The sequence below is a fragment of the Rutilus rutilus genome, assembly GCF_951802725.1.
Source record: "Rutilus rutilus genome assembly, chromosome: 13".
NCBI lineage: Eukaryota > Metazoa > Chordata > Actinopteri > Cypriniformes > Leuciscidae > Rutilus > Rutilus rutilus.
The window spans coordinates 12,512,893-12,538,695 of record NC_140218.1 but is presented as its reverse complement, the minus strand read 5'-3'; the positions used below and the strand labels follow the sequence as shown (position 1 = coordinate 12,538,695).

The window sequence follows — 25,803 nt, the reverse complement described above, 5'->3', positions numbered from 1 at the left end:
AGCCTTCGTCGCGGCGCGATGACGCAACCGGCCTTCGAATATGGCCTTCGAAGGATGGAGAATTGAATTGGGACAGCCTTCATCGAGCCGCGGTGACGCAATCGGCCTTCAAATGCGACCTTCCAAGGATGCAGCCTTTGAATTGGGACGTCCTTCGTCGCGCCGCGGTGACGCAATCGGCCTTCAAATACGGCCATCCGGCCTTCAAATACGGCCTTCGAAGGACGCAGCCTTCACTTTGGGACACAGCTAGCTTTTACCACATCGATGTCATGTAGGCTATTTAACCTTTTACGGCACGACTATTTTCTTATTTTTACACTAGAAGTGACATTTTGTCTGTTAGACATTTTGTGTCTTTTTTTTATTATTATTATTTTAACGTGGGGTAGAATTAAATGAACTGCAAAACCAAGCATTTAGTTTGCGAACACCATCTGTACACGTTCCTCATTTTGGGAACCATTGGTCTAGGATCTAATACTGAGGCGTATTACTTACACATTTAAAGCAAAAGATCTCCAGATGGAAAAGATGTTCATAATTTTTCCTGAGCATATTGAATCTGTAAGCGGAGAGGAGAATGGAAAGTTTTTGTTGGGTCGACTTCTACAGAGGAGTGCTTGCAAATGTGGCCGTTAACTGTCCTGAAGTTCCCATCTAACGTTACATACAGACACACAGATCTTTAAAGCACATGAAATAATTAGTAGGCTACTCATAAAATGAATTTTTGTAGTGTGGTCAGTTGTTTTAGTTTTGCACTGTGCTAATAAGAAACACCTGTTTATCCAGTCAAGAATGAAGCGAAAGTGATATTACATCTTGTTTATGTTGCCTCTTCTTTTTTTTAACTTCCTTTTTGTTGTTGTTGTTGTCTTCTTCCCTGTCCTGTTTATATCCTGTTGAAGTTCCTCTGATTGTCCATTTATTGCACTATATATCCTCTTAGTATTTAGGACCTGTCATGTTTTGTTTTACTTTCTTGTTTAGGTTAGTTTTTGTTTGTTTTTGTTTTATGTGTTTTGCTTTTTGAAAAGAACACAACAACACCCTAGCAACCACTCATAACACCCTAGCAACCACTCATAACACCTATAAAAAACCTTTATAGCATCAATCCATTTAGCAACACACTGGCAATATGGTGGTGACATAATTTTCCTTATTTTTTAAATCTTTCTTTAAAAACTCGAACAAACTTTAAATGATCTGAGTTATGATTTTCAACTCAAACAAAAGAACACCACAACACCCTAGCAACCACCCATAAGACCTTAGCAACCTCATAGCATCAAAACAAAATACTAGCAACTCGGTAAACACTGAATACATTAGCGACCGCTTAGCAACACCCTGGCAATGTCGTTTTTCTTCAGAAAATGTACACGTTTACCGCCGGTTCTCTAAGGGGTTTTAATGCGTTTCTGTGTGTGATTCACTGTTGCAGACGAGAAGCCGGCTCAGGAAGAGGAGTGTGTGTTGTGCCAGCATCCAGACTGCACCGAGCGCCGTCACGCCTCAAAGGTAAGAGCAGCACACCAGACACCCGTCCCGAAGAACGCTGCGAGATCTCTTGGTTTAGAGGATCAGAGAAAGGCCTGCTGGGATACGAGGTCGCCTCTCTGGCCACCAGACTGTGAAATGAATTCCCTCTCATGAGCTGATGCTCTCTGACACAGGAGAGCAGGGAACACAAGTCAACTCTCAGGAAGGCTTTGATAACTTTCTGTGTGCTTTGGGAATCATAGTTGGGAATGAGGTAGACGGCTGTTATTGTGTTGAGGGGAACGTTATGCAGCAGGTTTGGGTGTAATGGTGACAAGAAACTACTTTTTTGAATGTGTTTATTTGTTAGATATTATCAGTGATTTGATTAAAGCTTTCATCTATTGTAGATAAAAGAGTGTGTGTGGTACTCTCAGGTCCATTTAGCACATGTTTTCATAGACAGACAGAATTTCTCAAAAGTTTGTGGTTGGTAAGTTTTTTTTTTGTGTGTGTGTGTTGTTTTTGAAAAATGCCTCACTAAGGCTGCATTTATTCGATTTTTTTGAGTTTTGAATAACTTTAGGAATTTCTGCAGAATTTTCAGTCTTCAGGGTCACATGATCCTTCAGAAATCCTTCTGAAATGCTGATTTACTGCTCAAGAAACATTTATTAGTATTATCAGTGTTGAAAACAGTTGCGCCTTTTTGATTTTTGTTTTTGTTTTAATGATTCTTTGATGAATAGGAAGTTGAAAGGAACAGCATTAATTAGAAAATAGAAAATGCATTGGTAAATAAAATATTAATTCCTTGAAAAAATCTTTAAGATATAAAATGCATTTTAAAAAATAAATTAGAAAATAGTTTATTTATAGAAATATAATATTTTAATATTTATTTTAAACTTAATTTAGCTTTAATTTAAATTAAATTAATTAACTTTAAATTAAATAGTTATATTTTATTCAACATTGATACATTAAAATAAATTAATATTTTATAATAACATTTTAAAAATGTTTTGTGTGTGTGTGTGTGTATGTATATACACACACATACATACATACATACACACACACATACACACACATATATATATACAGTGCTATGCATAAGTTTAGACACCCATACTAAAGTTGACTAAAAAGAGGAATAAAAAATCATCTTTTGGAAACTGAACTTAATGCCTTAATTAAACAAATTAGGAAAAATCCAACCTTTAAGGACACCAATTTTCTTTGTGAATGAATAATGTATCGTAAATAAATAAATGTTCTTCCTTAAAATACAGGGTGCATAAGTTTGGACACCCCTATGTTAAATTCCTATAGAGGCAGGCCGATTTTTATTTTTAAGTATTTAAAAAAAAAAAATTTTTTAGGATACTATGCATCCTGATAAAGTTCCCTTGGCCTTTGGAATTAAAATAGCCCCACATCATCACATAGCCTTCACCATACCTAGAGATTGGCATGGTTTTATTTCAGTTAGCCTAATAGCTAGTTTGATTTGCATTGAGAGATGATCTTATGGAAAGTACCCCATGCCAATCTCTAGGTATGGTCAAGGCTATGTGATGATGTGGGGCTATTTTAATTCCAAAGGCCAAGGGAACTTTATCAGGATGCATAGTATCCTAAAAAAAAAAAAAAAAAAAAACTAAAAAAAAAAAATCTGCCTGCCTCTATGGGAATTTAACATAGGGGTGTCCAAACTTATGCACCCTGTATTTTAAGGAAGAACATTTATTTATTTACGATACATTATTCATTCACAAAGAAAATTGGTGTCCTTAAAGGTTGGATTTTTCCTAATTTTTTTAATTAAGGCATTAAGTTCAGTTTCCAAAAGATGATTTTTTATTCCTCTTTTTAGTCAACTTTAGCATGGGTGTCTAAACTTATGCATAGCACTGTATATATATATATATATGAAGAGTTCAGATGCAAAAACCTGTAAGTGCCATCTGAAATTTTCTTCTAGAATGATGGTTTTTATCAAGCTCGTTTATTTAAGTTCAGTAATTTCACCAAATGGCAATTAATAGGTAATTTTCATTGCCATTTAAGTGAAAATACTGAAGTTAAATATAAGAGCTTTATAAAAATGATTATTCTACATACATACATACATAGGCTACATACATACATACTTACATGCTTACATAAATAAATACATACATACATACATTTATCTGTCTATCTCTCTATATATCCGTCTGTCTGTCTTTCCTCTCTATACTTAATTAAAAATAAAATGTTCATGATAAAATAAATTACTATGCAAAAACTAGCGTTATAAGTGAACTTTATTGGAAATTATTCTGCAGAAGTGTACAGAATAACCCCTTAATGGTCAGCACTTATCCTTCAGTTTATGTCAGAGCAGACGAGCTGTTTATTCCCTCCTTACTGTGATATATTTTACTTTTTACTTACTAGAGTGTTGATGTTGAGCTCATTTTATTTCGAGAGACGACGGAAATCAAACCACAGAGCGGTTACCTGTTGGAGCTTGCTAAGTCTCACCTAATCATTCTTTAAAAACAGTTGTAAATCACTCTCCATTCATGCAAAAGCCTGAAGACCGCCTGTAATGTGATGTCTGTGCGTGCCGTTCTCCAGCGTGTTTGTGTGTATAAGTGAGCACACGAGGGCTCTGGGTTTATGATTATGTGACCAGGACCGCTGTAGGGGGTCGGTGATTGTGCTCGCCCCGAGGTCACGGGCTCTGCTTATGTAAGGAGATTACAGAGAAACGTGCATGAGGGAGGAATGTTTCTAGTCTCATTGTCACCTTCACCTCCCTCTGTGCCTCCATTGTTTTTATTACTGGTCATCCCCTCGTTGACATGCTGGTTCTTCATTTAGAAAGCTTGTCTTGTAACTTGATTGTTTATGGCTTGTTTGTTACTCCTCGTTCTGGGGTGATGTATCGTTCAAAAGTCTGGGATCAGTAAAATCGTTTGTTTCTAATGTTCTGTTCACCGAGGCTGCATTTATTAGATCAAAAATACGGTAAAAACAGTAATATTGTAAATACCTTTTTATTTTATTGTAATTTATTTTTGTGATCAAAAATTTCAGCTTCATTACTCCGGTCGTCAGTGTCACATGATCCTTCAGAAGTCATTCTAATATGCTGGTTTGCAGCTCAGTAAACATTTCTGATTATTAACAATGTTAAAAACAATTGTGCGGTTTATAGTTTTGTGAATGTTTTTTCCAGGGGGTTCTTTTATGAATAGAAGATCAAAAGAATAGCATTTATTTATATATATATATATATATATATATATATATATATATATATATATATATATATATATTATTTTATTTATTTTTTTATTATAAATTTTTTTTTTTTTTTTTTTATGTTTTTGTAATATTATAAATGTCCTAACTGTAATTTCTGGTTAATTTAATGTGTTGTATTGGATGTATTGAATTTTTTGAAAAAATCTTTCTACCACCAAACTTCTGTATTATTATTATTATTATTATTAATTATTTAATTATTTAATATATATTATATTCTTAATTATTTAATTTTCTGATACATTATTATTTCTAAGCTAAAATTAGAGGAAAGCATCTATAACAAGCCACAAACACACAATACAAGGAAATATTGTAGTGAAAACTTATTGTAGTGAAAAATGTTTTTCAAAGTTTGTAATAGTTTTAGCTTTATTTGTATTTCTTGCATTTTGATGCAAAAGCTAACCATAGCTGAGCCACTTAGTAATTAGTAAATAATTTTTTTATATTTATTTTTAGACCTGAACAACTTTGCTTTGACAGTCTTTTCCCTGCAATGTAGAAAGTACTTTGATATGCAAAAACGGTAATAATTACAACAACAATAAAAGTTTAATTTTCTCATTTGCATCTTTCAGTCACAGGCAGCTGTGACTGAAAGGGTCACAGCTGAAATTGTCACAACTGAAATTGGCCCTTTCTAAATTTAGATCAACAGGGTGACACAGCTTACCCACTCCACTGGCACATCTTACCCTTTTATCCACTACCTTTATGTATAAACATAGTATTTTGAAAGTCATAATTTTGAATTCCTGGCAGAAAAGTAGCATGATTCCTGTGCAGTAACTCACCGTGACCACTAGGAGGAGGCAAAGAGACACGGCTGTGTGTGTGTGTGTGTGTGTGTGTGTGTGTGTGTGTGTGTGTGTGTGTGTGTTGCGTTTAGGACTGTAAAAAAAAAGCTTGATGACAAACACACTGCTTCAGATGTCTGAATCACTGTCTGTCATTTTATGCTGTGTAACTACCGGTAGTCACGGCTCTTGCACAACTGTCGCTAATGTTGCTGGTTTTAGGAGGACTGTATTTATTTATAGTCTGTTGGAAGAATAATGCTGACAAGAAGACAAAAGTTAAATGCATGTCTTAAATACTCAGTTAGAAAGTGCTTGCTTTCGACAGTTTTTAAAATGCTGTGGTGTGGCGTTTGTTTAACCTAGTAGAATCTAGTCGTTTTAACCAAGTAATTATGGAAAGCCTTAAAATGAGCTCGTTGTCGGAGATGTTGGCTGACGGTACTGTACATGTTCTGACGTGTTGCACAGCACAAACTTGTTTTTAGTATTTATTAATTAGCTTTTAATTTTTATGTTTTTCAGTTTTAATTTTAGTTTAAGTGATTTTATGTGCTTTTGCTATTTTATTAGTTCTCAAATATATATAAAAATTTATTTTTTAGTAGGCCTACTTCAACTAATTTATTTCAGATAGATAATTAGTAAAGGCAACATTTCTAGTGTTTCAAAAGTTGTGGTTTCAAAAGAAGTTTTTCAGCTTTAAGTTACTGAAATGATTTTTTTTTAATAGGTTTAGGTTTAGCTATTTTGTTGTTTTTGCCATTTTTATCATTATGTATTTCTACGGTAGTCAACATTTGAAGTGGATCAAAACCTTTCATCAAAGTTATATGTGAATTTTGAACAATACCCGTTCTCATCTCAACTTTTTTGATCCACTTCAAATGTTGACTACTGTATAGCTTTAATTTGTATTATTTTTCATCTAACATATAGGATTTTATTTCAGCTACTAATTTATTAGTTTTTTTTTCTTTCAGTTTTATTAATTTTAGTACTTCAGCTTATTTCAGTTAGTTAGCAGTAACACTTTTCTGATCCTATCCCCCCTATTTCTATTAAAATGATAAAAAATAAATGATAAATGAATGGCTAACGGGACTCTGGAGTCTGTGGGTTGGTCTTTTTCCGGTTGTATCTTCTGGTGTCTGATTCTGTTTCCATGTAGAGATGGGCCAGTCTGAGCGTGCTTCCATCACTCAGCGCCAATTACCTCCATTCACGACCCAACAGGACTAGACAAGGTGTGGATCGCCAGGGAAATCCACCCCACCAAAGACAAACAGCTGAGAGCTCTGCGGGTTGGTTTGTGTGTGTGTGTGTGTGTGTGTGTCAGACGCAGTGATAGATCAGATAACTGCCCTCACTTTCTCTATAACAACTTATGCGTTTCTAAATAAATCTTCCTCCGTCTAGCCACCCACTCAAACGCCGCTCTGAAAATTTCCTTCAGGGAAAGGGTCCTCGCTACCTATTTCCAGATAACTTCAGTTTTTCCTTCTGTTTCCTCATTCCGCTGTAAATCTTTCCCAAGGCGTGTTGTTGAGTGATGGAACGCATGCCGTCTCATTCGGCCCTCTTTTCTCATTTGCGTCTGTTCTGAAACGGCCCATAAATATTTAGCTTTTCATTACCCTAATGATTCATGGGTAACTCTGGGCAGCGGCAGAGGTTGATGATCGCTCTAATAGCTTATTTTTACATAATATATATATATATTTAAATGATTCTGGATGGCTCCTTTAAGAACCGAATGAGCTGTAACAATGCTATGGCCCACACAGGCTGTTTGGCCAATAATTGACTTAGGGAATCCTCTTGTCTTTCGACTAGAAATGGGTCAGGATGGACAACAACTGACTAATTCATTGGCGAAGTCAACTGATGAGTCTAGGGGTGGGTGGTATAAGCAAAATATTATGAATATGAATATTATGAACAACTTTATTTCACGATAACGGTATATAGCAGATTATAGGTATTTTTTGCTTTAAATCAAGTTTTTATGATATGGAAATTGAATTAAAATGTCAGAATCACCAACTAATACTAGCCTAACTAACATACGTAAAAACATTTTTTTCAAAAAAGCTCAAGCTCACTGAAGACATGTAACAAATAAAAATTATTACAAGCAATAGGATATAAAAACTACAATAGAAAAAAGACACAAATGAAATAGACCTACCTAAAACTACTATAGAACAAAGCAGGTTTATTAGGCTGCTGTCACTTTAAGAGCGAATGCACTGATCTAATATACTGATAGACATGCACTTTCTTTCTCAACCATTTATGTTCATGTAAGAGATGAACGACTGGATTTATGAGGGACATTGACAGGCTTTTTTTTTTTTTTTTTTTTTACAAATAAGTGTGTATTTGGCTGATCAAGCCCAGTAAGGCACTAAAAATAACTCTAGGCGCATTTTTACTTATAAACAAAATAGTTAGTAGCGTATTTCAAGGTTTAACAGGTTTTTGTGGCAGAGTATTCTTTTGCACTCAGGATCCAGCGCGTGTTTGCTTTCGTCCATGTCTGAATTAAGATGTGTGCCCCAGTTGAATTTTCCCCACAGATTGTAATGCCATTAAATAACCACCGAAAGCATAAATTCAGCTTCAGTGGACAAGGTAATGGCTCATAAGATGAAATGAGCGAGCGAAGACCCAGATGAGCGGTTTCCTTTGTGAAGGAATGGAAGGATTACTTCACTATTGCGTGATGGTCACTGACCGCTCACCGTTGGAGCGTCTGCTGGCATTGAGGATGTGGACGGGGCACGAAAATCTGCCGGTCAGAGTTGGATAATGGCTTTTCAATGCCGAACACATGGGGTGCCTTTTGACTGGTGCATGACACGAGACCATCTGACACCAGTCGTTCATCAATCACACAAACCGCACATGAGCATTTTCATTCATCAGCTAAGGCATCAGCCGTTGTGATTTCGTAAATGAAGCCACACGGATTAATGGCAAAATAAGCTCCGATTGATATTTGACATATGGCCAGGTGTCAGGTGTTTTCTGGGAGGGTTTGCACACTTTCTTGGGAAAAAAGCTATTGCATAATGTTGGTTTCTCAGAAATGGACAATTAATCCCTGCTTGCTGGAAACATTTATCAGCGTAGTGCAAGATTACTAGTTGTTTAGTTGCATTTAGGTCCAAAATTAACACTCTCTGCGCTCTTTTGAACTTTTATATTTATTAAAGAATCCTGAAAAAATATAGCACAGTTTCCACAAAATCTCAACAACAATTGTTGATAATAATAAGAGCAGAAAATCAGCATATCATAATGATTTCTGAAGGATCATGTGACACTGAAGACTGGAGTAATGATGCTGAAAATTCAGCTTTGCATTACAGGGATAAATGACTTTTTTAATTGAAATAATTATTTTAAATTGAAATAATATTTCACACTACTTTTACTGTATTTTTGATCAAATAAATGTAGTCTTGGTGGGCATTCTTTCAAAGTGCCTTCTTTCAAAAAATATTAAAAAATCTCAGCAAACCCCAAACTTTTGAACTTTTTTGAGCTATGAAGAAATTTGGTTTGTCAGGCTTGAAATTGTTGTACCTTTAGATAAGATATTCGGACTATCGTAGTGTTTGAACAGTCACAACACATAGGCAGGACTGCCCTGTGTCCTTGTGTCCTTGCGTTATGACAGAAAGGTCTGTATTGCGTCAGATGGGCATCAGATGTGTGGAAGCACTTATGCCGGATCTTCCCGATTGCTTTGCCTGGAGCACCTGATCCTCTCAGGTAATCGTATTGCTGCTGTCTGCCTCTTTAAATATAGACTCTTTTAATTGCGGTAGACGGCAGGGGGTTCTGGAGGGATGGGATACTATTCCCCAAACAGACACACACACACACACACTGTCTCTTATGTAGGAAGCTAATTGTAGAGGATTTAAGTGAAGCTCAGCGTGGTTTACTTTGAATGCCAGAGGAACATTGAGTTTTGTTTAGGGAGCTCTTGAACCTCAGATCCGTCTCTAGTCGACCAGGAGAGAGTGTGTTTGGTAGAGGTGGGCTCGATATGACTCAGGTGGACTAGTACACCAAGCGTATTTTACGCCCTAAGTTTCTAATCCTGCTAATACAATGCTGATGCAATAAAGCAGAACTAAAACAGACCTCCCTTTCAGAGCGTTTTGTCGAGGGTGTGGTGTTTTCTGTAGTACTGTGGTAAATCTCTGTAAACTAGTGTTGTGCAGTCATCTGTTTTGGGGTTCATTAGGATTTGCTCCTTATATGTTTGACTGACAGGATTTATGTGACATGATCAGCTCCCCGGTGGTTTCGAAACATTGTTTGTTTGAGCATCCCAACCAGCTCAACACAACAGTGTTGACTCCACCAATGACATCAGTTTGGAGAGAGATCTGTTTGGTCAGATGTAGCAATGTTAAACCAGTTGATCTGTACTCTTCCCCCCATGCAAATATCTGGCTATTGTGGCTAAAGTTTCTGTTTCTGTTTGAAAATCTTTAACTAAAACATTAACTTATGATCTGTTAAACATTATATGTATTGGATACAGGCTGATCAGGGGTCTTGTGTAAGCCCTAAAGGGGTTTATTTTGTGATAACTGGCTGTACATTTGTCCCACTTGATACACAGCTTCTTACCAAATAAAGTAAAGAAATTTCCGGTGTCTGTCAGGAGTTAGTAAGAAGCAATAAAGCATACGAGACATGAGTTGCAAACTTCATCCATCTTGTTTACTCTTTCATTTCCGTTCTCACACACATTACATCATCGCACAACACTTCAAAATAGCAGTCACAATATAATTCACAAAATGGACATAGAATGCTTGACTGGAATTATATCACATGAGAAGAAAGAGAGCACAGCTATATAGCAAATAACATTCACATCACAAACATGACCACAGAATGCCGCGATTGACTCTGATTGGCTTAGGTTTTATTGTGAATTTATGTAATTTTTTGTGTGTTTTGTATTTAGACTACTTATATTTATATATTTACTTTAAAATGTTAATATTAAAAAAAAAAAAACATTCAATAAAAAAAGCCGTTCTTTAATGTCATTCACCATCGTTTTGAGGCTCTCTCTTTTTTAGTTTTTTAGTATCGGTTCAGTCACCGTTTAGGCACCGGTACCATTTTATAAGTATCGATTTGGCACCGGTATCGAAAAACAAAACAAAAAACGATACCCAACCCTAGTTTTTAAAAATATTTGATGTATTATAATTATATTTTTTTATAATTTTAGTAGGCCAACTGTAAACCCGAATAAGTTAGCAGAACTCAAAAAATGTAAGGCAATCGATTGCCTCAATTTTTTTAAGTTTTGAAATTCAAAGTTTAAGTAAGCAGAATTTAATATTTTAAGTTTGTACTTAAAAATTTCAAGTTAAGAACAATTAAAATCAGAGTAACCTATTTCATACATTAAACTTAAAACCTTCATGTAATCTCAATGTGAACACTTTCTTTAGTATTAACTTATAGTATTAACAAGCTAGTTTACTAACATACTATTATGTGATCATGCTAACAATAGTATGTTATACAGCAGTTGCTGTATGAGTACAACAATATAAAGATTTTATTTGCTCTCAAATCAAGCCGCATGCACCACTTGTCACCATGATGGTAACTATCCTAAAACCAACATTAACAGAAATTCTTCTAAATTAGCATAACAAAACATTAATCACTACTAAATCTCCCACTTAACATTAATCTTGCACAAAAAAACACATTATATTACACTTAATTTTAGCATTTACTTTCCCATTCAAGTGCCATCGGCAAAGCATGCTGGGAAATAGACATCCCAGCCATTTCAGTTAAACTTAAGTTTGTTTAAATTAAAATAAATCATTTCATAAAACTCAAAACAATGAAACAGTTCAGTTTACTTAAAATATATCAGTTCTGTGAACTTGAAAGAAAAAGAAAGTGCTAAATACTCATAAAAATTAATTTGACTGAACTAATTAGTTTAATTTAAGTTTGTCCTACTCAAACCAATTAATTATTTTGAGTGTTAGGGTTTACAGTAGTAAAGGCAACAAGTTTTTCAGCTTTAAGTTACTGAAAATTATTTTTTCAAATAGTTTTAGGTTTAGTTGTTTTTGCCATTTTTATTATTATGTATTTCTACAGTAGTCAACATTTGAAGTGGATCAAAACCTTTCATCAAAGTTATACATGAATTTTGAACAATACCCGTTCTCGTCTTAGGACAACTTTGATGAACTTTTTTGATCCACTTCAAATGTTGACTACTGTATAGCTTTAATTTGTATTATTTTTCATCTAATATATAGGATTTTATTTCAGCTTTATTTCAATTATCAATCTACTGAACAAAAGCGATTGACCAATCAGAATCAATTATTTCCGAGATGCTCTTAAAGGGGTAGTTCACCCAAAAATGAAAATGCTGTCATCATTTACTCACCCTCATGTTGTTCCAAACCTGTATGATTTCCTTTCTTCTGCCGAACACAAAAGAAGATATTTTAAAGAAGGTTGGTAATTAAACAGTTGCTGGTCCCCATTGACTTCCATAGTATTTTTTTTTCCCTACTATGGAAGTCAATGGGGTCCATCAGTCGTTTGGTTACCGACTTTCTTCAAAATATCTTCTTTTGTGTTCGGCAGAAGAAAGAAAGTCATACAGGTTTGGAACAACATGAGGGCGAGTAAATGATGACAGCATTTTCATTTTTGGGTGAACTATCCCTTTAATACTGCGTAATGTTTTTAATGACCGAAATTATGATGTGTCATCAGTATACACAAATTTTCAGGCGTCATACTTTCCTTTTTGTAGCACTTTACCCAAATATTGATCATCTCTCTTCAAAGAATCAATTAAAGCAGTTCATGTGAACTGATATTCACAGATAAGCTTCACCTGAACATTAGAATCAGAGTTAGCTTTATTCACCAGGTTTGGAATGGTTTCCATGAGCTCTAGATACGTACGTTCATACATAAAACGAGAATAGAGAGAGAAAAAAATGTATAAGAACAAAAATAAAAAACTAAATTCTTGACCCACAGTTTTATGTGCATTGTGTGTGCGGGGATGGAGGCGTAGTAGTGAACACACACTGGGTCCCGCTCTACATACTATACTGTCAACAAGATTTAATCTGATGTCTTCCTCCCCACACATTCTTGTATAGAGTCTCTGGCAGTTAAAAAAAAGTCCCACAAACACAGCCCGGGGGTCTAAACAGCTTCAGCGTTGCAGGAAATGCCACACGGATATTCTCCAGGGATAGAGACGTTCACCTTGTATAACACACCACACACACCAGCTTACGGAGTTATTAGATTGAAAGCACCCCGGTCCAGCAAATCCTGCCAGACTGCAGGGGAAGGTTCAGTTTGCTCTGGAGTGAGAATAGAAGACAGAGGTTTGGCGTTCAGAAGTGTGGAGCAACATGCACACATGCAAACACTCGTGCGACTCTGACAGACTGCTGGTGAGTGCTTCATAGTATGCCAGAGAGACATGCCTTCTAATCATTTGTAAAGATTTTCCTTTATTAATGTTTGGTGATTCATTTTTCTTGGTTATGACATGCATATGTTGATATCGGTGGTGTATGAGCGCACAGATTTCGGCAGAAAATTGTGTGGATTGTTTGGATGAAGATGAGTAGTGGGAAGAGTTTAAAGGGATACGCCACTTTTTTTTTTTCCTGAATCTGTACCATGGAACAATGGTGGTATACAATGATATGTGGTAAATACAATGATAGTATTTTACTGTAATGTATATCTGATCATTTGTTGAAAAAAAAAAAAAAATTGTATGCAAAGAAACACTAACACTGCAATTTACATAAGCAATTAAGCTGATTAAATCAAATATTATGCTTTGTTTGGCATTTACCTGTTGCAGTAGAATTTCGATGTCCTTATATGGGAATTTGTGGGGTGTTTTTTCTTAATCAGAAACAACTGGCACACGCTTTTTAATTACGAAGGCGTGGGATTCATCTATCCTAAGAACACAGGTGTGAACAACTCTGTTGTTTAAGAACATGTCATGAATCCGACGTAGACTTTTCTTAGGAAGTTTATTAAGTACAAAGTTAAGAGAATTCTTAGGAAGATATTGGTGAATGAGGCCCATTGTATTTAACAAATTTTCCCTTCAAGTCTCATTACCATAATTCAAATTTCCTCTAATTTCTATAATGCAAAAAATATACAGTACTTAAATTGTGAAGTATTAACTCATAATGTTAGTGTTTGTTGAACGGTTTATAATTTGTGATTTGCATAATAATGACAAAACTACTATATTACTAAAATAAATCAGGTAAAACATTTGGGTGCAATATGGTTATGAAACTTTGGGAGAAAATCTACATAACTGTCATGAAAATGTCAATGCAAAAAAAAAAGAAAATCTCTATATGCTGTTTTTTATTTAATTTGATAGAAAGATATACATATTATATTTTCTTATATATATATATATATATATATATTTATATATATATATATATATATATATATATATATATACATATACATACATATATACATATCATATGTATATGTATGTATATGTATATTTATGTGTAATTTTATATTTTAGTCCCTTTATATTTTTTATTGTATTTAGCATTTTAAAAAGGGTGTTGGGTAGTGATATAATGTTCAAGAGATTTGTAATTTATATACATTGATTTGTATATTTGATGTTCACATATGAAAGTTTGACACTTGATCTAGCTTTTTTTAACAAACTTTTCTTGCTTTGTATTTTGTTTTGTTTCTATATTCGTTTTATTTTTTCGACTTGTTTTGTGAGATATAGTGCTTTCCTCGCTAAGAGAGAAATCAACTTCGAATGTAGCGTTCCCTCTCCTTTCACTTCCTTCTAGACTCTCTCTCTCTCTTTCTCTGCCTCTCTCCCTCCCTCTTTCCTGTATGTCTCTTTCTCCTCCTATTCCTCCCCTAAAGCTATGGATAGCAGTGTTGCGTCACGGAGTTGAGCTTGAGAACGGCTCTCAGCGCACTTGACAGAGTTTGAGTAGATTGCGCGCAGCTGCTGGTGAGTTTTCTTCTGTCTCCGTTTCATATGTCTCTGGTTAGACAGCAGATGGGTAGACATTAATAATGCTTGCTTGAGCTTTTTCTTTCTTAAATGTCTATTTTATGTCATTTAGATTAATATTAATGTGAATGATTGAACTTTTAGCTTTAATTTCAAAGCATGTTTAAGCAAGTCTTGCAAACATGATGAACAAGTTATTGTCGCTAATTGGGTTTAAGCAGGGCAATATTTATGAGATTTCACTCTTGCAGCGATTTGTGAACGTTGGTACATTTTCATTTAATTTTTTTTATAATAAACCAAAGGGAGAAATACTGTTAGCTAAAGTCCTTCATGGTAAATTTTTGTCTTATCTCGACATCAATTCTGAAATCAGTCAAAAAAAAAAAAAAAATCGCATTGTAAATCATTTTTTTGCTTACTTTTGTGATAATGGTGGCTGTATTCCAGGTGTGGGTGTGGGTGTGTACATGCACATTTGGTTTTGCTGATGCTACATGTTGAAACACACACTGAGTGGAATGTTTCTTGCGAAAAAGTGAAGTTAGTCGGTTTCCACTGCTCCATTAGCATGGATTGTCCTTCCGGTCATACTTGCACTCTTAAAAATATAGGTTCTTTAATGGCTTCCATGAAGAACCTTTTCCATCCATGGAACTTTTCCATTGAAAGTTCTTTATAGTGGGAAAATGTTCTTTAGATTGTTAAAATGTTCTTCACACTAAGAAAAAAAAAAGGTTCTTAGAAGAAATGATCACTGAAACTTCTTTGGGGAACCAAAAATGGAACCAAAACCTCCTTTTGGAACCTTTATTTTGAGGTTGAGGTTGAGATTGAGAGTGCTGCACATTTGTCTTGAGCTCTTGCGGTTTAGAATGGCAACCAAAAATTTTTTTTTTTTTTTTTTTAACTGAAATAATGAAGATCTACCTTGCAGAACTTTTAGCTCGATTTAGGGCACTGTGTAATGTGTGGAAAACTTCTGGTGGAAAGCAATTTGGAGAGGAGAGAACCAAAATAGGTCTCTTTTGTGCTAATAGCCTTTATTTAATGGACACGAGATCTTGTGAGCTTGTCCCAGAGTTGGCAAACTCTGTTGGCCTGGAGTGAACTTTGCTCTTCGAGGGAAGTGATTGTGCAGAGGCTTGTACGTGAACCACAGGTTTAGTTTAAAAAGGCTTTCTCAGTATTAGTCACTCAAGGAAGTTTTAGCCCTGCCATGGTGACCAAATAGGCCTTTCATGTTCTCTGTATGTAAGCATGGAAATCCCACACCACTCCACAGACATTTGTCATCAGCTTCTGTGAATGGGCTGGTCAGCCAGACTGTTTATGGCTGGTCTTTTGTGGTCTGTGTTTGACTCAAACCATGACAAAACAAACAGAAGTTTGGCTACGTTCTTTCGGTTTCATCTGCCCGGCTGTTAAAGCTGCAGGTTAATTCTGGAAGATTTTATTTAGCATGAATGCTCAAGATAAATCTCCTAAAATGAGGGATCAACCGCTGGCAGCCTCCATAGTGGAACTTGATTTGTTAGTATGGAGTTGTTTTGGATTAGATCAACCGGGTTGATTTGTAAGAATATGCAGTGACACTTTCATTTGTTAATATTAGGTAACTATATTAGTTGACATGAACTAACAATGAACAATACTTCTACAGCATTTATTAATCTTAGTTAAAGTTAATCTCAACCATTACTTAATCATTTTTTAAATCATTTCATTAGTTAATGCACTTTAAACTAACATTAGCATTTTTATTAACTAACATTAACATTGGTGGCATTAAGTAGCTTTATTAAAGTGCCACTATTAAGCTTTTCAGATAATTATTTCCTTTCATGTAGTGTGTAATATAGATATTTGGGTCCTCAAAGATCAAAGTTATTGTCTCCCAAAGAAAGAACCGATTCTGAACGGCCTGAAACGAGTCATCAGTAATTATAGTCTTACTTCCTGCACGAACTTAAGTAGGTTTGTAACAAATTTGCATAATTCCAGCCTATGGATTTCATTGGCTGCCCACGACCATCGTCTACTACTTAAATGTTGTAGTTGTTGCTGAGACCGGAAGAGTTTGGTTTGTGTTGTCAACTTGTCGAGAAGACAGTGTTTTCTGCGCTGCAAAAGCAAATCCTCTTTTCTGCACTTCCAAAGGATGAGGACTCGCACTGGAATTGATACAGTAAAACTGTCACCATCATTACTGTTCATCGTCACTGTGTAACAAGTGCTGAGGAAGATCCGGAGCTGAAATTCAGATATGGTAAGGTGCGTTTCCTTTGACACATGCTGTAAGCGGTAGACCAATCACAAGAGACTGGGCCATCTGAGTTTAGAGAGACCGAATCCTTTTTCAGACACTGAGAAAAGAGGTGATGCTGCAATGTAAATTATAAGAAAATTCAAGTGTTTTTTGGCCTTGGATGCATGTAAACCTATTGTAGGACACCTCCAAAACAAAATTAAGAGCCTTTGAAATGGCATAATAGGGGCACTTTAACAATTTAAACCTTATTGTAAAGTGTTTCTGAGTAGTTCACATGAAATTAAAATTCTGTAGTCATTTTTTCACCTTTGTCTTTCCAAACCTGTGTGACTTTCTTTTGAGGAAATAATACATGTTGATGAATATCCTAGATGGTTTTTGTTCGTAAAATGAATGCTTATTTTGAACCGGGCTAGTATAGTACTTCAAAAAGGCCATAAAATTATAAAAATAGTCTATAATATGACAGTTTTCTGCTTGCTAAATGTCATAATCCTGCAGTAGCACCTCAATCTTGTGTCCTAAATAGGGTAAATTTAGACCGCGGTCACTGTATTCCGACATGCATCTGGGCCACTGGTGTGGTAATGCGTTCTTTCCTCTTAATTGTTCCGGATGTCCACTGACCCAAAGCTGTGACCCATCAGTCACTAGCCCCTGTCAGCATACTTGGGTGACTTCTCGTATTTCCTTGATTTAGACCAGTTTTATCTCTTTTAGAGACAACTCTGTGCCTGTGTTTGGAATATTGCTGCTACTCGCTGAATACTGCACTGTATGTACTTTATCTGAAACAAATTATATTATGATACATGCTTCAAACTTTACTACTCATCACTTTGCATGTTTAATTCAGTAGGGTAGTGTCCAGCTATATCGACTTAGGGATAAGTACACTGTAAAACCTAACACTGAAAGTCACTAAACAAAATGAGTACATTTAACTTTAATTAAAAAAACTGTTTGTTATTTTAGCTCTAAATGAGTGGAATGAACTTAAAATATTCAAGTTATATATACTCAAAATGATTGACTAAACCAACACTAAATTATGAGTGAATATGACTCAATATATATAAGTTCAAAATACTCATTTGTATTTGGTTTTAAACTTAAATCGTTTGAAGCAATCAGTTTCCTCAATCAGTTTGAGTTGAGTTAACTTATTGGGTTTTACAGTGTAAGACATTTTAAATGTTTGCAAGTTTGAACAGATGATCCTTAATCATAAGTCAAATATGCTTATTTGCTGCTCAAGAAACATTTGTTATTTTTTCAGGATTCTTTGATGAATAGAAAGTTAAAAAGAACAGCAAATATTACTAACCCTACATTTTTGTACTGTATAATATGCACTTTTACCATTTGTGGTAGGATTGTCCATGCATAGACAATGTGGACGCTGCGCACAGCATACATATTGCAGAAATGACAAAAGCGTACAGTTAGTATACTTTTCCAAACGTTCACTTGCATTGAAATTCTGGAAGAGTTCGCCTGTAGCCATTTGTATTTTGGTTTGGAGGTATAAGAGATTACGTAAGAAGGTTTGGAGTGGATGAAATTATTCCTTTACGATAAAACAAAACAAAACAAGCTAAAAACCATGTGGACTCACAGTTTGTTCAAAAGAATTGCAATAATGTGGCTTCTGTTTTTAGCCCTAGTTTAAGAGAACTCAAGGGAAAACAAAGCGTGGTGAACCAAGCTAATATAACACCGCCTTGGCTTGCGTAAATGCCTTTTTATTTTTTAATATATCTTCTTTTAATGTGTACTTTATGAGCCAGACGCTTGTTTTGGAGTCAACGGCTGTGGCGAGTATGGTAGTTCTCGGTCCAGAGGAGTCTGGTACTGAAAACCAACGCAAACTGCAACAGCTCTGATTTCACTTCCTTCATTGGTTGTTTTTTCTATGGGCACAGGAGCAAAGAAGTCAAAAGATGTTTGGCTGCTGCTTCAGTTGCGTAATTGCTCATTCACGTAATTACTAAACCACACCATGTGTCTGGGTGTAGTTTGCAAACTAAAGAACTTAGAGAATAACATAAAAGACAGGTTAGATGCAGTGACATGATGCTGTGCCATTATCCATGCTTATATTTTATATGGATATTTATTATTCCCATGGTTCATATGATTTGTTACTTTTATTTTATTCTTTTAAATCATAATAATGTCCTTGTGACACAAGTCACGTTTGTTTTTATGGAAAAATTTGGCTATGCTTCAAGTTCGCAAGTACACACCCAGCTCTCAGTTTTTTTGCAGACATCCTCATAAGAAATTATATAAATGGAAAAAAACAGCTGAGACTTCGAACAGCTGTAGCAGAACTCTTACTCACTCTAAATGGTTAGATTAGTGTAGTTAACTCTTTTCTGGATGACTGTTTGTCTTAGTAAGCGTAGCTTGACAGATAACTGTATTTGGGTTGAACTCAAGAGGGATATGAATCAGCGTTTAATGAGTCTGAATGTATGTTTTGGTCTGTTGTGTTTAAGCGACAGCGTGTCAATGTTTATAGACGTCATAAGCGTCAAGACGGGAAATTCACAGATGCGTGAGTGTGAATCAAGACATTTAAGGCTGTTTAGCGATTCAGACCGGTTTCTCACACTAATCACACCATGATGCTGTCAGGGTTGGGCTGATTTTAAGCCTGTTTTTAATCATCAGACTTTGTGTGTTTAAGAATCGTTCTGTTTAGTTATTGTTTTCATTAAAAGTGGAAAACATGACTGAGGGTGTGTTCACACTTGTAGTTTGGTTGTTTGGTCCGGACCAAAAAATAAATCAAAATTAGTCCTGGTCCTCCTAGCGTTCACATTGGGATTTTACAGTGAACCTAAAGGCATAGGGATATGTTCACAACCTGATTGGACGGCTTTTATTTCATATATTTCACGATGGAACTTATCGAACATCCCAAACAATGCTGTGTGCTGTGCTAAATGCGCTCGCTGTATGCGTAATTAATGATATCATTTTAGATAACTATAGTAACCCTGCCACAAACAAACTGAGTATTTTTTATTTAATGCCACTAACCTGTTATCTTCTTCAAAAGCACGGATTATATCAACCTGGTTCAAATTCAACCCACTTTTCACGTTTTTAAATGCAAAATGCATTAGAAGGTCAGCAAACGTGTCCTTAGGTGTGGTGTCTGAGGTTGAAATTATGGCAATACATGTGAGATGTTTCATAATCTATTGCACTGCAGTGATGATTCATGATTTAGTTAGAAACTGAAGCTGTTGTCAGTAAGTTTCAGCTCTCGTTTGGCCTTTTGTCACAGACTCAGATTCAAACTCAAACTCATGCCTCCCACGTGAGCACCACAGCCTCAATGATGATCAGCCATGAATCCAGTTTCACATCTCATATAGTCAGGGTGAGAAAAGGGAGAAGCGTGTTGAAGAGAGTGTGTTGTTTTTGGTGCGACTTTCACTAACTCCATTAATTACGCTTATGCATTAGCAGCTGATTTCAGGTAGTGTGTGTGTATGTATGTATATATGTATGTGTATATATATATATATATATATATATATATATATATATATATATGCGCAATCATATGATAGTGTGAAGCGTTTGCATGCCTATGCAAATATGCCTTGCACAGGTGTGCTTTTTAAAAAATTTTCCCCTTCAAGTTTTATTTGATGTTGCTCAATTTTGTGATGTCCCTCTGTTTGAGTTTCAGCATATCCTGTGACCCAGTTTAGAGTTCCTAGTTGAACAAGCTATTTCTTTAGAAAATTAGGAGTTCACTTTTAACAAATACTGTATATGCATTTAAAATTGACTGTCTTTGCGACAACAGAACAAATATATTGATGACTTGTGTTGCACTGCACAAATTGTACAATTTAATGCTATCTAGAATGAGAATGACCCTCCATCTTCAATCTATTTGGCTGTAGAAAGTCATCTTTATGTGTGCTATGTTATAACTAAGGACTATTTAAAAAAACAAAACAAAAAAAAAACAGTATTATTAATGAAATAAACGAGCCCTTTGAAATGTCCTAAACATCCTGTTTCAACAGGAAATGCATCAAGACATGAGAGGAAACTGTGCTTGTTAAGTTTTAAGGTACTTTAAATGGGCAGTATCTTTATATAATCTAATAATACCATTTATTTTTTACAATAAAAGAAGTGAACATTGTGGACCTGCAGATAAAAAAAAAACTGCATTTAAAACATGTTGGTGCAGTATAATTGTGACAAAACTGGGATTTAGCATTATTTCATCATGCTATGTTGATACTAGACAAAATATTAAAAAATGATGCATGATAAAAGTAGTTAGTAGCGTTTTCCACGGTTCATTGTTGCTCGCGCATAATTTCATTCGCCCTTCCAAATGGCGAGGGCAAATTTCTCGTGCAGCTTTCCATGAAAGGAGAGATTAAACGCTGACACGATTATCTGTGTGCGAAAGAGGGATGAAAATGTACATTATATAAGACCAAGCGAGCTGTGCAGTTAAAGGGAACAGGTGCTCAGTTTTGTGGCAGACGGTTTAATCCTGCACTAAAGGACACTGCATTTGACATTTGACCTGAAACTCTTCACACTGTCTGCACAGCACATATAGCCACATATAGACCAGAAAACCTGTTCACCATGGGTCCCCTTCACTCCAGGTCAACTTTGCAGATTGATGCTGATGAAATATATATAAAAAAAAAACAGATTTTTCATTAATGAAAAGCTTTTGCAAATCAAGGCTTAATTGCTTGAAAGATTATTGATGGAGAAATGAGGGCATGCAATTATTAAAGCCCACATAACGTCATAATCCTCAAATGAATGAGCTCTGATAAATGGGGATGGTGGTCGTTTTATCTGTCGTAACGAGGAACGAAACACATTTCCGGTTACAAGTAATTTGATTTTTGGTCGTTTTAGCCATGCTATTTCAAGCTTTTTGTTAAAGGAACAAAATGCAACTAGCGATTTAAAAAAAAGCTACATGCATTTTGTGGGAGAACATTGTTTTGGTTGTGCTTTGTTTCTGTTAGAGAGCTATGTTACGGGGTAAGAGTTTAGGACCCAATGACCAGATGTTTGAAAGAAGACCCGGAGTCAGATTTATAATAAATTAATATAGTAAATAGATTTACTGAAGATAGTTTGCAGTTTCATCAGCAGAAATCAGCTTCAAGGCTTCGTAGGCCGCCCCGCTTACAGTAACAAAGATCACAACAATTATACCCTTCACCAAATCCTAAGCTACGTCCTTGCTTCAGGTTGAATGATTCTCATTGGCTAAGAATAGATCAACATTGTAATTTTCCACACATATACAGATAGACAGAAGCATATCTCCATCGACTATGCAGCTGACACTCGGACCCTGAAGTTAGGCACGTCATGACCTTCCAGGTCGCAGATGTCCAGAACCACAACTATAAACAGGAGAGTCCTCTCAAAACATCAAGATAATACATTCTGTCTCTACACTTTAGTCTAACTGGAAAATAAGGCTTTAACAAAGAGATGGTCCCTTAAACTATAGACTTCATTGACCCCTGTGACCATAGTTGTCAGAGTACCCTAGAAAAACAGATGTATGTATTGACACGTTGAAGACATTTCTCAACAAAATTTCATTTCATTTCTGGAAGCCGGGCTAAATGAGCAAGCGCTGTTACTGCATTCAGATATCAAATACAGACATTAGAGAATACATGAAAAGAACATTTCAGTAATCACACTGTAACTTCTATAACAAAGTAGAATCTCCAGGAAGTCATTCAACTCATTTGATATTTAGAAGGAAAAATATTGATTAATACCTTGATTATAATCACTCATTACATATACATTGAAGCAGCAGTGGATTCCTTCAGCTACATATGGCGAAATGTATCTGTTCAATAAAATACTTTACTCACCTGTTGAATTATAGGCTACATTCGTGCTCAATTCTGATTTATTGCTCAGATCCGATTTCTTAATTTTTTTGTGTAGCTGTTCACATTGTTGTTTTAAATGTGATCAATATGAGATTCCAGTGCTACAGATCATGGTCCTGGACTGACCTGCATGTGCAAAAGAATGATAAAAAGACGTCACGCAGCATGCTGTCTTATGGAAGTATTACGCTTTTATTTATAATTTATCATTTATGCACAGGCAATATAAAAAGCAAAGACAAGGATATGAAAAAGAAGAGCACGGTTTTTATACATTTATGATACGAGCCCTCATGCTTTGCTTGTATATGTCACTGTAATACTTATGAGTTCTGATACATCACTGTCCTTCCACTGACACATTTTGTGACGTTATTGATAACTTCGGGATGTCAAATCTTTGAAGTGACTCAAGAGGGCAGAATTGCGATGAATGTTGATCTATAGAGTGACGTACAAGACCTCTCCGCGTCACTTTTACAACATTTCAAATTCCTCAGTTTTCGCCATCTCCAAAAAGCCAGGCTAATGTTGATTCTGGTTTTATTACGAGCTCTATCGTGTTCTCTTTTTGCCAGCCGACTCTTCTCTGTTCGATGTTTGTTTTAAACGGGTGATTCTCCGGAGGTTGGAGATTTAGCTGCTCCATGTCAACTTTTCTCACTCGTTGTGACAACTATATGGCACTCACACACCATACACACGTCAAAGGAGCCGGAGCAACTTTACTCTATTTATGGAGATGACGAAACGCGCACGGGCGAGTGACGCGTGTACGTAATTTCCCCGACAGGTCTAAAATGTAAACGCATAAAGTAAGTTTACCATAGTTAATCGGGGTACGACAAAACACGTTTTGGAAGAAGGACTGATGATGTATTGACTCATTATTTAAATTTTGTTCGTTTTGATCAAAAAAAGTTACGTAGTGTACCTTTAACTAAGTACATTTTTGTTTTTGTTGTGAGTGTGCACATGTAATATAGCTAAGAATGGTGCCACATGTCCCTAAATTCGATAAGCCCCTCTGGACACTTGTGTGTGTTCACAGCTGTCTGTTTCTCTCTGCTGTTCACTTACATTCACCTCCACACTCCAAACACATTGCCCCTTACTGAGGCCCATGGGTAATCCAGCACAACTTCAAAATCAGACAGCCTACACAGACACACACACACACACTCAGCTGTCCTTGGCTTTGATCCCTGGCTGAGGGTCCCTTAATTGCCCAACTGTTTGGTCAGCACATAACATGCTTGAAGTCTCTCGATTAAGCTGTTTCAGAAAGACTCAATTGTGCGTGTTTGTAAAGCAAATTTCAAAATTTTTGTACATTACACATTATATTGTTTGTGATGCCCAAATTCGCTTATAACATTTAAAATGGCTTCTTGAGTGATTATTTTATTTTTTTATTTATACAAAATGGCGTACGTATTATAGGTGTGCTCCATATGTGAGGTTGTTTGAAACAATCAAAAACATGATTCTGCCTACTAAGATAACCACATTTTAGCTGTCCAATGGTGGACTGAGAAGTATCCAATGTTTTACAGAACATCATTGTGCGTTTTACAGGGTCATATTCTTAGCTTAGCAATGTTCTAATAAAATATAAATTATTTTGACTATTAATTATATAGGCTATTATGACATTTTATTAATATTTTGAATTGGCTTTTATTTTTATATAAATTATTCATTTTAGTTTACATTTTAGTAATTTGTATTAGTTTTTTATATTTCTATTTTTGTTTAGTTTTTGGCTTCAGTAATTTTAGTACTTTAGTTTACTTTAGTACTAACAGACTTATTTATTTTAATTAGTTGGCAAAACAAGATGTCAAATTTTCACTTTAATTACAGATTAAATTACACATATATAGTAACATATACTATATACACTACTACACATATATAGTTTTTTTTTTTTAGTTAGCAATAACACTGATTGAAATCAACTCAAGTCGAGAGTTTTAAGTGCACTTAAAGGACTGCTAATTGTGTGATGTGACTGAGTGACCATTTCGAGAGAAGCTGCCCATGTCAAATCAGTAGTATGCTGTTTTAGAAGGAAGCTGGCTAAGAAGGTAGTGAGAGCTTTCTCGGCGCAAAGCTATTCTCATCTTTCACCTCAGCCTTCTCCAGAACTTCTTTATCACCTCTCTCCTCGTCACTAAACGGGTGTGAATACGTGATCGCGCTTCTCATGCCACTGCCCCGGGGTCAGGTTCACACTGTCAGCCAATCCATAAACGGCGATGAGTCCTGTTTTCCTTCAGACAAATGTGCCGTAACTCGTCAGAGAACATTAGTCCCCACCGGTGATTCAGCTCGGCTCTCCAAACTCCTAACAGCACAGAAAAAGCTGCCAGTTGTCATAGCAGCGACTCATGGCAAACACACATTACGTGAGTACACAGGCTGTTCTGTTGACTGCTGTGCAGGAAGTTTTACTGTAAAGAGGAATGACCTGTAGTCTTTTCTCTCATAATCAGTCATAATCCCCACTATTAAAAAATCTAATGTGCTTTAGTTATTGTGTGCGTGTTAGATCACTGTTGATCACTTTCTGCATGCATTTGTATTAGTGCTGTCAAATCGATTAATCTTGATTAATCGCATCGAACATAACAGTTTGTTTACATAATGTGTATATATGAAGAGTTCAGATGCAAAAGCCTCTAAGTGCCATCTGAAATTTTCTTCTAGAATGATCATTTTTATCAAGCTCGTATATTTAAGTTCAAAAATTTCACTTAAATGGCATTGCAAATTACCTATTGTCATTTAAGTGAAATTACTTAACTTAAATATACAAGCTTTATAAAAATGATCATTCTAGAAGAAAATTTCAGATGGCACTTTTTGCATCTGAACTCTTCATATATT

The 25,803-nt window shown here is 35.5% G+C and overlaps 1 protein-coding gene across 6 annotated transcripts in view; it reads left to right on the top strand.

Annotated features, from left to right (window-relative positions):
* The window catches only part of plekhg5b (pleckstrin homology domain containing, family G (with RhoGef domain) member 5b), a gene marked incomplete at its 3' end in the record, with an annotated part of 77,067 nt that overhangs the window by 19,340 nt on the left and 31,924 nt on the right, over positions 1-25,803 (top strand). For 2 of the 6 annotated variants that reach the window (XM_084427147.1, XM_084427148.1), the window contains exon 3: positions 1,451-1,527. In XM_084427147.1, coding sequence (XP_084283273.1) covers positions 1,451-1,527 — 77 coding nt within the window. Of the gene's footprint in view, positions 1-1,450; positions 1,528-9,332; positions 9,393-12,503; positions 13,115-14,407; positions 14,701-16,951; positions 16,973-25,803 lie in introns of those variants that run through there. The other 4 variants (XM_084427153.1, XM_084427150.1, XM_084427152.1 and 1 more) reach the window with 4 other exon arrangements.